At 38.6% G+C, this 14,438-nt stretch overlaps 1 protein-coding gene across 8 annotated transcripts in view; it reads left to right on the top strand.

Annotated features, from left to right (window-relative positions):
* The window catches only part of SHANK2 (SH3 and multiple ankyrin repeat domains 2), a 539,125-nt gene that overhangs the window by 179,491 nt on the left and 345,196 nt on the right, over positions 1 to 14,438 (top strand). For 5 of the 8 annotated variants that reach the window (XM_075129488.1, XM_075129487.1, XM_048855923.2 and 2 more), the window contains 2 exons: positions 6,924 to 7,233; positions 14,092 to 14,261. In XM_075129488.1, the coding sequence (XP_074985589.1) occupies positions 6,924 to 7,233; positions 14,092 to 14,261 (480 nt within the window). Of the gene's footprint in view, positions 1 to 3,053; positions 3,264 to 6,923; positions 7,234 to 14,091; positions 14,262 to 14,438 lie in introns of those variants that run through there. The other 3 variants (XM_048855926.2, XM_075129489.1, XM_075129491.1) reach the window with 2 other exon arrangements.

The raw sequence follows: 14,438 nt of genomic DNA, 5'->3' as shown, positions 1-14,438 counted from the left end.
GAATGTATCTTTCATTTTTGTGTGGTTTACACCTGTAGCATTTCACTCTATCAACTAATTTCAGTTACATAATTATGCCATACTTTGCATTCTTGGTAGCACACTTTATTTATTTTTGTGTGTGTTGTGGTAGTAACTGGAGGCCCAGTCAGAGATGTAGACCCCATTATGGTAGGCACTAAAATCACCAAGTAGCAAAAAGATGATCTCAAGGCTAAAGTGCATTGGTAGTTCAGTTTTAAACTATCAAAATTTGCCTTTAAATCTGAAAGGATCTCTTGAGCAGTGATGGACTAAGGCTGGATTGAACAGAGGACAGTTAAGGTCCTCATCCTGCAAATGGGTCCCCAAGTTTTGTAGCTAACCCCCATATTAGACATGCACAATAGGAATTTGGAATTCAGAGTTTCCGAAGGGTACTACTTGTTTTTTTTAGTCTATTACCTTGCCCTTCTTAGGGACAGATGAGCAAGTCTGAGAATCCATGGTATTGGTAAATCCAGGCTGTTTAGCCTTTACATTTTTTTTTATTTAGCTAGTAGTGATTAAGGCACGGAACTGGACAGCGGGAGGCCTTGGTTCCATTCATTTCCTGTGTGACTTTGGGCAGTTCTCTTAAGCTATCTGAAGCTCATTCTGGGCCTAGGCTTTATATGCTGCACAAAGGAGCCACAACAAGCCCAGAAGCAATGTAGGATTGAGAAACTACCCTCCCTCACAGCCCCTGGTCTAGAGTAGTGGTCTCCAAACTTTCTTGATTGCACACCCCCAGGAAAAAAGAAAAAATTGCTGCAGGTGTGCCGCCGAAGAAAAAAAAAGGAAGAGCTGTTATGTAGAAGAGCTGCCACAGGCGTGCCGGCAGCGCACTTCCTGCCGCGCACCCCCAGGGATTGTCTTGCGCACCCTCTGTGGTGCGCGCATCCCACTTTGGAGACCACTGGTCTAGAGGCAAACCCTTACTGCTCAATGCTACAGGGATTCTTGGCTGTGGGACAGCCAATAAGAAGCTCTGAGGAAACTGCTACATGTTAGAGATGCTTTTGGAGCTGATCTAATTTATGCTAGGGGCCATCTTGGTCCATACAGTAGCCCAGAATCTAGATATCACAAATGTCTTCTCTTGACTACACCTTCTTCACTGTCCATCTCAGCAAGTGCAGCACAGGATCAGCTTCTGTGTCTCCTTTTGCTCATCTGTAAAATGGGGATAATACACAGATTTATTGTTGCTAAATTTATTAATGCTTGGGAAGCTATTGGCTAGCCTTGGTTGGAAGACATTATAGAAATTCAAAGTAGTATTGATAATAGTAGTCTCTTTCCAAATCCCAACTCTAAAAGGTAATCAGTGAGATTAAGTTGAAATAGCAGGAATATCTTTCTAATGTGGAGACGCTGATGCATTCGTATTAGTGGCTATGTCAAGTTCTGATGTGGGAGTTCTTATTCTGGACGCTGTTTTAATTCTCACCATGAGGGCGTAATAAAATGCATATATTTATAAGTTTATGAATAAGAGTCCAAGCTTATTCTACAGAAAACTATGCATGGTTTCGATTGTCAAAAAGACCATTCCTGTGCCCATAGATTTTCTATGCAAATCTGTGAACCAGTGTCAAATCCATTCATTTAACTTTATATATACTCTTGTCCCAGTTTCCTTTGTATATTTTCCACCTATTGAGTATTTTGTTTTAAATTAGTGCGCTGAATTTTTATCCTCACATACCACTTTGTAAGAGTATTTTTTCATTAACAATTATAGCTACGTGAACATTGAAATGTTAAATGAATTCTAAACTGTTAATTATCAAGCATAAATAAGTACTTTTCTTTACATTGTGAGTTATTTTATAGATGGCGTATCAGGCATATGGAAGTAAAATCCAACTAAGTAATCCATGTGATCCCTCTCCCTCTTTTAGTTGATGGAGCAGTGGTCTTACCAACACAAAGATCTAGCGTTTAACTACGGATCTTATCCTAACAATCAGCGGAGAATGCTGCAATGGAGTAATTATTAGTACGCCGTTTAGGTTTATGCTGTATGATGTTTAAGTCTGGGTTAGTCTTTGTAAATCTTACTCCTTAGAAGCCGTATATTGCATTGCTGAAATATTTATAAATATATCCAAAATGGAATTGTGCAACAGCTAAGCATTCATTTGATTGTGAATGCCTAAGTCCCACGTCCTATTTGTAGTGTTTTCAAAAAGGTAATCTTCAACTTTCTGGTTGTTTGTTCTTCCTCTGTAAGGATGTTTGCACTGGCTTTCATTGGTATCCATAGACATTTTCCATAAATAAAACCTTTGAAAAGTTGCAATGGTTAAAGAATTTTATTGTCATCTGCATAGAATTTGATAAAGTAGCTGGGGTTGCCTTTTAATGTGTTTTCCCCTTGTATAAAAAAAATCTATTTATTTCAGTGTAATCATCATAATAAAGGGGGAGTGGAAAATAATTGGTGCTTGCTTCTCATCCTTTTCAAACTGGAATATGGGTCATGTTCAGATATGCCGTTTAGTGGCAGTTTGTCTAAATTTTTAATGTAGGCACGGTGTGAAGCTTGCTTATTGTTAGATGCACATACACTCTCAAATTGACTCTGACTCTGGACAGCATTGCAAAAGACAAGCAAACAAATATCAAAAAGCATAGAAAGTATCTGAACATTGAGATTCAGCTATGCAAGTTTAAAAGCTAAGCACACTTATTCAGTAGCTCCCATTTCTTTCAGGATTTTCCCTTCACAAGTTCTAGCTGTTGAAATGCTGATATGAAGTATCTTTCCATGAATGATTCCCCTCCTCCCTTTCCAAATATAAATGTTGTCCCCTCTTAGCCTGCACTGCTTCTCCTTCCTTCAGTCCTGTGTTTGCTTGTTCATAAATGTAATGATTACAAAAGCAGAGTAACGTCTGAAAGACTATGGTGGTGGTGTTCACATGACTAATACAGTGAAAGATAGCAAGATTTTTTTATGAGCAGCTCCAGTCTACGCACAGTTGGTTCCCAGCTGACAGACAGAATGTGGGGTGGGCTTTGTCACCAGAACGCTGGGTACTGCATGCCCAGCTATGCTTGCAATTACACGGTGCCCAGAAACCTGCTGCTTATGTCAGGGTGCAGGCAGTTGAAACACATAGAAACGGGGTAGTTTTTTTCCCTCTTTCTTCCTAGAAAAGGTTATGTAATGAGGGGATTGCTGCTAAAGTAAGAGAAAATGAAGTCTTTGTTAAATGCCTTAACAAAGAAAGAAGGTAAGCAATGAACTCAGAACATTTGATGTTTGAGAACTGATATTTTTCTTGTGTACCTTTAATATGATCTGCTTACTTATTGTATAATTAATCAGTTCTTGCCATTTCTTTTTTCAAAATTCTTGTGTGTCAGAGTATCCATTTAGGCAACTAATTTTTAGATCTAGTTGATACCTGACTTATTCATATTAGTTTTTTCTTAAACTTAGGTAGATATAGAAAATGTTCTGTTTTCTAAGAAATCCATCTGAAGATGAATGAGGATTTCCTCGGTCAATATTATCACTGTAAGCTCCTTAATAGCCCCCTCATAAGTATGGATTGTTAGATATAAAATTCTGACAGCTGGAAGGAAAGTATTGTTTAATTTTTAGGTTTGATATAAAGGTACAATAATTACTTGATTTGAAATTAAAAGCATGGAATTCGTTGAGACGTTTTCATGTCATTTTATATTATTTGTTTCTCCAAACAACCTTTGCAATAAGAATCTATAAGATCTGTAAAATAATTAACTAAAAATAAAAATTAGTCCAACAGAGTTTAAAGCATGCACATTTGTTTCATTATTTTGTGGTGTAGTTATTTTTTTATTGTGAAAAAATATAAATATTGCCATGTAAGAGGCAGCTAAGAAAATATCCACCCACTTACAGTTTGCAGATTGCTGGGGAAAAAACAGTTGGTTGGAATATTAATCATTTTGGGCATGAAAGAGGTTATTTTTTAACTCTTCCTGCATAGATATGTGCCTAAAAAAATCCTAATTGTGGCTTTGATAATTTTCCCTTTATTACCTTCACAAAGAAAACGTGAGTCTTTAATTCAAAAAGTAAAGACTAATTTTACTTGCAGCTATTTCTTTAAGAATATAAAATTGATATCAAACCAAATGTTAATTCCAAAATGATTAATAAAATCCTTTTTTTGAAGTATTCAGTGGGCAAAGATAATTTTACATGAAACCTGGGAAATATATAAATGTTTTTTATTTGGAGTGGTATGAACATTTTTCATTCTTCTCAAACTTATCAATGTAAATGTGCTCAGAAATACTCATCCCATTCTGTCAATTAGTCCTCTGATATCTCTGCAATATTCAGAACTATTAAACCTCCTCCCCCCAAACCTTTCAACTTTTTTTACAATAAACCCTCAGTAGATAGATTCTAATTTTTCATGAGCTTAACTATGAGCATTCAAAATCTTAGTGTGGAGTCTTCATCCTGTCCATTTTGTGAACTAACAAATAATTCTAGGGGACACATCTTGGTCCTGTTCGAAGCCAAATGCAAAACTCCCATTGACTTCAATTGGATATAAATAGGCAAGCCTGTACCTATTGTATCCACATTATTTTGTGTAATCTTTATTAAAAGAAAATATTTTACCTTATTTTAACCCATAAGATCTTATTCACAATCTGCCTCTCTTCAGTGGCATTGTTAGTAAGAAAATGCTAAATGTCCCAAGCATAGCTATATACAAACTGTATATCCATATCACACACTACATGTAGCATGGCAAGATAACAGAAAGTATTCTATTTCCCGGAAAGTATTCTAAAGTGGCAATGAATAAAAATTGAAAAAGAAATTGTACCTTTTTGCAGAAGATTCAGACACACACACTATGGAAGATTGTGTTCTGAATTTTTTTTAAGACGTTTGGGTTGGCCTTGAGCTGAATCTTTTAGAAGCATTGTGTCATACATTCAAAAGCACCTAAGTGGAGTTAGGAGCACAAGTTCCATTGACTTTCTTCTAAATGCATTTTTTTTATAAGTGGGCATTATGATATACTTGAAAAATCCCCTTCTCATAGGTTCTGTAGATTTTTGCCATTTCCATCATAAACTTAGCACTCTCTTAAGTCGCATCCTTCTTAACAGCCTTGTTGGTAAAGATCACTATTATTTAATTTTTGCTTCAAATAAAATACAGTAGAATTTAATATCAATTTCAAATCCTGTTCTCTATATGTATCTTTTTTGTTAATATTTATAACAGAAAGTTTAACCTAAATGAGAGTTTCAACTACCTGGAATTTTGACTGTTTGCTATACTGTGTCATTTTATGATCCTCTTCAGAATCACTTGTCAGTCAAGAATTCTGGTGAAATTTTTTTGAGGAAATTCATTCTTTAAGCTGCAGTTACAATTGGTTAAAATATTCTTCATTTCCTGTCCTAAAATTGTGTGAAACATTGCTCTGTTATCTTAAGCACTTGTTGTGCTTCACCCCAGGGATGGCTGTATATTAGAGGAGGATGAAGTCATTTCTATGTATGCTAATATCTATATTAATATGTGTGTGTTTGTATAGTATGACATATTTGTTCTATTTTATATAAGCTTATGCTTTTAAAGTTTTGATTGTGTACTTAGTTATCCTTCAAGATGAATGACATTGTATACACGCAAAATATTATCTGGGGTTTCTTTCCTAACTGAAATATTATATAATTTTTGAAAATTACAGTCTGCATAGTCTTCTGAATAATTACAGGCTGCCTTTTATTAGTGATATCATTATTATTACTTTGCAGATTTAGATTTGTGAACTCTGGATTCAATCCTACAAACCCTCTGAGTCCCACTGAAGTTAACGGGCTTATTTTTCATAAATAAGAACTAAAATAAATAAGGGTTTTCAGGTTAGACGTCTATTAGTTTATGAAATTAGTAGGAAGAACCATCAGATCTAGGGTGTGTATAAGATGCCTTTTATTAGAAAAGTCTCTTTAAACTGTATTTGAGGCTAAAGAACCCATTCCTTTGAGAAATGGAGAGTCTTGGGGCATAGTGTTTACTAATATAAATTGTCCCATAATTGCAGTGCTTTTCTGGTAGCATTTGCAGGATCAGGTTCCTGATTTGTATATTTTTCTACTAAAAGAAATAGTTAAATGATTTATTGCTATGTTTAGATATGTCTTGGTATATTCTCCAGTGAATGCTTGTGGGAGCTGAAGTGAGCATATTACCTCAGGATACTGCATTCTCTGCTCTATATACAATAATAGGTGCAATAGAAATGCCTAGATTAGAAAAACAGACACCTAGGGATTATGTCAGTGTAAGAGTTCTAAGAGAAGAAGAATCTGTCCTGAATTTTTAACCTAGCAGATGGAGATAAGGTGACCGCTAACATTAAAGATTTCCAGGCTACTCCTGAACTGACAATGGAACCAAATTCTCTCTCTCAGTTTAGGTCTCTATAGGAAAAAGGAACCCAAAAGATACAGCATGAAAGAAGAAGTTTCTGTGGATCAGTTCAAGTCCATGAACTTGTGTTAGGCTTCAAAGAAAGCTTGAGAGAGAGGGCAAATAGTGTCGATGAAAGCTTGGCAAAAAATAGATGTTTGCCATTACTATTCATTGATGTTTCCAGTATTGTGGGGCTTAACTATGTATTACAACCAGTAAGTCAAAGTATGTTGCATATGAAAGTGGTTTTCAGTTTTAATTACATTTTAAATATAATTCTGTTATTTAGCTTGATTAGATAATCAGTGAAGATAGTTTTTCTCTTTTACTCTAAGCACCCAAAAAAGGTGCCATATGTTGTTGAATCTTTTTAAGGAGTGATAAATATGCATAAATGATCAAATCAGATGTGATTACCATAATTGTTTTTCCCCTCCCCCTCTTAATACAGTGCCATTTAGAGAGGCTCCTACCTATTCAAACAGGAGGCGGAGGCCCCAAAGCACCTTGGCAGCACCTCGTGTCTTACTTCGTTCCAACAGCGATAACAATCTGAACATCAACAACATTCCTGACTGTTCAGCTTCATCTTCTGCTTCTTCACACCGCAGCCTTTCACCTCACCTACTTCAACAGATGCAGAATAATCCTAATGGAACTGTAAAAGCTGTTGGGAGTTATACCCCATCCTCTCGGAGTCGGTCACCATCATTAAACAGGGTAGGAGAGGATGCAAAAAGACAGCAACATAGGCACATCAGGTGATCTTTTTCAATATTTCTACAGCATGAAATATACCATTTTATTGACACACTGACCATGATATTCATGAATACAGATTTATTATAAATGTCCATCTTGGGGCTAGGGTAGATATGAACATTTGAATAAAATCATATGCATTGGAGCAATGTCCAAAAGCTGAACTTGTCAACACCTCTAATCATTGCTTGCAGATACTCTTATCCACTCCATCCATTTCCTCACAAAGTCAGCGTAAATAGATAAACCTAGCAGTATGATCTGAAGGTTACCAAATCATGCTTTGGTGTCCTCTACCACTCCCCTCCTGTTTCAAGCAGGGTGTTAGTAGATCTGGAGACAGTTTTTCAGACACTTTCAAAATGTAACATTCTGATTTTTTTCAATTCCGAATGATCTTTTGTTTTCAATTTTGATTTTGTTTTTAAAAGGTTACACTCAAAAACAAAATGAAACATTTCATCCAGAACAAACATTGTTTTACTTTTTCGGTTTACCAAAAAGTTTGAAATTTAAAATTTTTGTTTCCGGTTGACTCAAAATAATTTTTTGTTTTCTATATTTTGGTTCAGCCAATGAATTGAAAAATCATTTCTTCACAGAGCTCTAGATGCAAGTAGCTTGAGAGTCTTGTATGGTTGTAATAGCTCTAATAAATAATGGGAAAAGAGAGACTCTCTGAGGTAGTAGGGACCAAACTATCTCTTATGGCTGTAGTCTGCTTACTCTACAGTTGGGCGAGGGGGACTGTTGTCCATCAGGTTGTTGATGGAACCTGAGTCAATTGCTTTCTTCCAACCCCCTTCCCAGACAGCATTCAAGGCCAGTTAGAGGCAACATACTCAACTCCACAGCTTCTTGAAGTCCCATTTCCACTGATCTGGAGCTGAACAGTATGCAAGAAGGAAGAAAAAGTGGAGGTCTGAGGAATTCCTGTGTGGCTGGTTAGCGGGGTTGGTGGGGGAAGAGCTGGTGAGGGGCAGCAGCTGGAGGCGGTGGTAGTAGGAAGCAAGCATCTTCTCCCATTCCTACTTTCTGCAGGGCCCTAACACTTGAGGATTTTGCTGCTTTATTTTTTCCCTTTTGACTAGTGAGTGTGACCAAGTGGGTGCCTACCTATGGGCCGTGCCCACTGTATAAGAAGTCTTGCTTTATTGGAGAAAGGTGGATGCTGGCATACATTTTAATAGAACAAAATTGATAGATTAGGTGTGAATGCTTTATCTTTTAAAGAATGTCAGTACACACCAAAATGCTGCCTTATAAAGGGATAATTACAGTTTAAGTTAGGGGGAGAGTGAGAGACTTAAATAGAATTTAAATACATTGATCCAATAAACTTAATTCTATTGTCATTCAAAATAATGGGCTTTCTCTGTCATATTTCCTGATCTCAATATGAAAAAAGAAAATGAATATTGTCAAGTAGCAGTGTTGGCTACTGTTGGGTGTCACTTTGATATTATGTATAATAGATTTATATCTAAATTTGTAGTCATTAGAGCAAAAGAGAATTTGGCTGAAGTTATTTTCCTATTACTTTCTTCCCTTACTTTGCTCCTTTTTTTCTTCTCCCCCTCTTCAGTTATGGGCACCCAGCTAACACATGTTTTCTGCTGGTGGTATTAGCAATACCACCAGAGATTTCTAATGTTGCAATCTAGAAAATTCACAACAGTTTTGCTTAAATCACATATGGCATTGACCACTTCATGAGATAGGATTCTGAACTTCATAGGCCAGTGGTCTGATCCAATATAGCAAAGTGTTCCAATGTTGTATATTGTAGTAACTCATAGAATCATAGAATCATAGAATATAAGGGTTGGAAGGGACCCCAGAAGGTCATCTAGTCCAACCCCCTGCTCGAAGCAGGACCAATTCCCAGTTAAATCATCCCAGCCAGGGCTTTGTCAAGCCTGACCTTAAAAACCTCTAAGGAAGGAGATTCTACCACCTCCCTAGGTAACGCATTCCAGTGTTTCACCACCCTCTTAGTGAAAAAGTTTTTCCTAATATCCAATCTAAACCTCCCCCACTGCAGCTTGAGACCATTACTCCTCGTTCTGTCATCTGCTACCATTGAGAACAGTCTAGAGCCATCCTCTCTGGAACCACCTCTCAGGTAGTTGAAAGCAGCTATCAAATCCCCCCTCATTCTTCTCTTCTGCAGGCTAAACAATCCCAGCTCCCTCAGCCTCTCCTCATAAGTCATGTGTTCCAGACCCCTAATCATTTTTGTTGCCCTTCGCTGGACTCTCTCCAATTTATCCACATCCTTCTTGAAGTGTGGGGCCCAAAACTGGACACAGTACTCCAGATGAGGCCTCACCAATGTCGAATAGAGGGGAACGATCACGTCCCTCGATCTGCTCGCTATGCCCCTACTTATACATCCCAAAATGCCATTGGCCTTCTTGGCAACAAGGGCACACTGCTGACTCATATCCAGCTTCTCGTCCACTGTCACCCCTAGGTCCTTTTCCGCAGAACTGCTGCCTAGCCATTCGGTCCCTAGTCTGTAGCTGTGCATTGGGTTCTTCCGTCCTAAGTGCAGGACCCTGCACTTATCCTTATTGAACCTCATCAGATTTCTTTTGGCCCAATCCTCCAATTTGTCTAGGTCCTGTGCAAAGTCATTCAATTATTACCTTAGGCCTCACTCCTGCATAGAGAACCACGTGGACAGATCCTTGTATTTATCTGGAGACTACACTAGGATTCTGCATAGATGCAGGGGTGCACCTGTTAAATTGTCTTTGCAGGCCAGGGACCCTCCTCTTTGTTCCTTCCAGTTAGAGGGAATGTGTTTTGCTTTCTCCAAAGGACAGTCTAGCTAAAAACTATTTAAAAACTTGGCTTCTAATTAGAATATACAATGTTACTAGAATAATATCTCTAGGTTCCTGGAGTATAATTTGTTGATTTTATGGAGCTGACCAAATAATGCAAAAACTTTCTGTGAATATTAATTAATTTTTTTAAATGAAATTGCTTTGGCTGCTCTCATCCCTCTTCTATTCTCACTGTCTGTGAATGCTTGAGTGAGTTTCACCAGCACAAATGTTAATGGAAGCCAATTTCATGCCGGAAAATTTGTGGAAACCAAATGCTAAGTCCTCCATGTGTAAGTATTTGTACTGAAACTATTTGCACACCCATCCAAACATAGAATAGGAAAAAGAAAAGGAGTACCTGTGGCACCTTAGAGACTAACCAATTTATTTGAGCATAAGCTTTCGTGAGCTACAGCTCACTTCATCGGATGCATCCGATGAAGTGAGCTGTAGCTCACGAAAGCTTATGCTCAAATAAATTGGTCAGTTTCTAAGGTGCCACAAGTACTCCTTTTCTTTTTGCGAGCACAGACTAACACGGCTGTTACTCTGAAACCTGTCATAGAATAGGAACAGTGCCATGTGATATAACCTATGAATATACATCCCCGGTGTCTCCAGTGCATCTGCTGGTGGTCCGCAGAAAGCTGGTTGGTCACATGGTGCTAGCTCTTATTTCCAGCTTCTAAATTTGTTGAAGACCACTGAAACACTTTCCTAATGTTCTGTGCCACTGTAACACCAACAGACCCCGGTTGTCGGGGGCGGGATTGAACCGGGGATCTCTGGAATTTAGTGCATGAGCTAAAAGTCAACTGGCGCTTAGCTAAAGCTGTAGAGCAGACTCATTAATTGCGCTCTCTCTCTCTCTCACAGTGGTCTCGGTGCCACTAAATGGGACAGAATACCACACCCAGAAGGTGTGTGGTTACACAGCCATTGCTGTAGTTACCACAGAGATGTTGTGCAGTTATGAATGGGGGCAAGCACAGGACTCCCTCCACCAATTCTCTTCCTTGAAGTGTCACCAAGCCTTTACTTTGAGCTTGAAGGGTAATCTTTGTTCTCTCCCCTTGCGATTTGCTAGTGGTTCACATAAAACTGTCCCTCGCTTTAGTCCAAAAAGCCCCAGTCAATTCAACGAACGTTTTTTGTGGCTTTCTGCAACCTAAACCAAAGAAAGCAAAAAGGAATGAAAATGAGTAGCTTGCTCCAGCCAGTGGCTCCTTTCTGTGGCTCCATGGTGAGCACCTCTTGCTCCTGAGTGAGCTTTTTGAAGAGTTCTTCCCTTTCTCAGGAACAGCTTTCATCTCCCCGTTATCTGAAAGCCATGCATGTTTACAGTTGTGATTAAACCCAGCTGCTCCACTTTCTTCCTCTTCTTGGCTCTACATTAACACCTTCCTCTCCCTCTGTGTGCATGGAGTTTATACATCCCATCAGTGAGGGGAGGATGCCTGTGATAGTGATTGAAATGGGAAGTATTCACAAGAAAATCAGTCTGTGAAAACGAAGAAAAAAAAAACAGAAAAGCCTTACTCCCTCCCCTCCCCCGCGAAGAAGGGAGGTTGAATCTTTTGATAGGTATGACCTAAGAGGCTAGGATGTGACCTTATGTACAATTGTCCTGACCTATTTCATCCATCTGGTATTTTTCTTGAAATGCTAGCCAGCCTTCATGATTAAACTGGGAATTATTGGAATGGAAGATGCCAGCTAAGATTAAAGGAAGCAGCATCTGTGGTACTTGGTCCTAGCAATAGGGTTAAGGGAGATCCACTCTCTCAGTAGGAAAGGGGACTCTTAAATCATAGAAGTGATGATGGTTCATGTCCTAACTCATAAGGTTTGGAGGATTTATACTCTACCAGATTAGAAATCCTCTATACCATCCCATGCCAATGGGGGTTGAGTGTATACTGCTTTGTGTATATTGCAGGGCTGTAACTTGCACAGGATGGCTGATCTGGTCAGGACAGGGTGGCAAACCTGCTTAGTCCAGGCAATTAGGAAGTGCTGTTTAGGCCAAGGACACTCGTTATATAAGCATAGAGATTAGTGGAGATGAATAGAAGGAGATGGCTAGTGAGACCTAGGGTTACCACTACCTCTTTCACTTTAAGCAGCTGCCACAGCCTAGTGAGCTTTCACCAACAGACCTCCAGTCTGCACAGCCACTTGAAACATTAAGTGGAGACTGTCTTTATTGGCATCAGTCCTTGGCACTAAAAGAAAAGAAGGAAAAATAAATCTAGAAAATGATCAAGTCTGAGATCAAAGGCTCCTGATAATGTGTGGTTTACTGCAGTGAAATTGATTTGGGTGGGTGGGGCAAACCCTTCCTTATTCAGAAGTTCCATTATGTTAAACTTCTTCCAAGTTTCCCTTGTTTACTTTTTATCAACAGCTTTGTTGACACAGTCTTCATTCTTTCCTAGTGGATTATTCTCTCCCCTCCCCGTTTGTTAAAGACCGTTAATCATCATTGATATTTGTTTCCCTCATACATTAGAATGCCTAATTTCACTTTGTCTTCTTTACACCAAAAATATATTTGTGAAAGCTCACTTTGTTCCCCTTAGGCTGAGCTCGCCAGTGAAGTTTTCTGAATTATCTATATATACTAGCTCAGACAAAAATCCTGCTTGCTCTTCCTTGCCATAATGGTGTTTTTTTGTTTAAAAGGATATCTTACTCACTAAGCCAAATAAAAAACCCATCCTTCTCATCCCAAGCAATTACGCAAGTATTAACTCATTCTGTTTTTTCCCCTGCCCTTATCTTTTCTCTGAAAACACTGATTATTTCTGTGTATTCTTGTTTCCTTTGCATATATTCTATTTTCAGCATTTCCACATAAGGCTTCTTGTTCCTTGCATTTATCCTTAGCAGTGGAACTGTAGCATGGTCCACCTTTTTTATGATGCCTTTTAAGATTCTTCTACCCACACTTGAATTTTACCATTTCCTCCCTGGCACCAGACATCGTTTCTCAACTATTGTAATATTTGATTTCCTAAAGGAAATGCCTTTGTGGTGATGTGATCTAGCACCAAGCTTCTTTATTTTCCACCCTTTATCAATGAATTCTTCCTTATTCAAAACAAGTAGATAGGTGTTCATCTTTTGATCACTGATAAGAAACTTCCTCTGAAATTATACTGTATCAAACACAAAAGACATGATGCATCTTTGGGCACATTCAGAGTTGTGGTTTTGGTTCAGGCCCGTGAATGATGCGTATTCCTATAGAACTATTGTGAACACACCCAATCACAGGAGTAATTGTAGATTTTAGTGGTCTAAAGTGTTCTACTTATTTCTTTTGCAGCATTATGATGTGTGTGTGTATGTGTGTGTGTGTGTGTATATATATATATATAGATAGATAATCTATAAAGTGTGTAAATTAAATTAGCTGAAGGGCTGGAAAACTGCATGGTTGTCTTAGTTATAGTCTTTTCACATTTTGTTTTAACAAAACTGTCATTATTTGACCTTTTCCACTTCAAAGATTATCTAAAAAAATACTGTGTCTAGACCAGTGGTTCCCAAACTTGTTCCGCTGCTTGTGCAGGGAAAGTCCTTGGAGGGCCGGGCCAGTTTGTTTACCTGCTGCGTCCGCAGGTTTGGCCGATCGCAGCTCCCAGTGGCCGCGGTTTGCTGCTCCAGGCCAATGGGAGCTGCTGGAAGCAGTGTGGGCAAGCAGCTCCCATTGGCTGGGCACAGCAAACCACAGCCACTGGGAGCCGTGATTGGCTGAACCTGTGGACGCGGCCGGTAAACAAACTGGCCCAGCCCGTCAGGGGCTTTCGCTGCACAAGCGGCGGATCAAGTTTGGGAACAACTGGGCTAGACTAACAAACTAGTTTTGTTTCTCCAGTAATAGCTACCTTATTGCAAACTGCATACTTATTGCATATTCTCCCCGCTAAATATGTTCTGTTGTGTCATGAGAACAGAACCATATTAATGTCTATTTTAAATTATAAACTAATGCTGTTTCATTGCAATCCCCAGTGCCGGTTATAATCCCAGTGCCAACAAGGATGCTATCGCTGCCTTGGATTATCAGGGTCCAAAACGCAAACTTTACAGTGCTGTACCTGGAAGACTTTTTATTGTCGTCAAGCCATATCAACCTCAAGGAGAAGGAGAGATTCATCTGCACAAAGGGGATAGGATAAAAGGTTAGCCTTTTCTCCATTAGTTCCTGAGTAACCATAGCATTTTTTTCTGATTATACACAGATCTTGTTTTTAAAGCCCTACATTTTCTCATCTAAAATAGAATAATTTATTTTAGCTCATATGTTAATATCTATTATTTTCACTCCAGTATTTCTTTACACCAGATTTTACTAATAA

The sequence above is a fragment of the Caretta caretta genome, chromosome 6, assembly GCF_965140235.1.
Source record: "Caretta caretta isolate rCarCar2 chromosome 6, rCarCar1.hap1, whole genome shotgun sequence".
Lineage (NCBI taxonomy): Eukaryota > Metazoa > Chordata > Testudines > Cheloniidae > Caretta > Caretta caretta.
The sequence above is the reverse complement of the archived record's forward strand: the minus strand, read 5'-3'. Positions and strand labels throughout refer to the sequence as shown.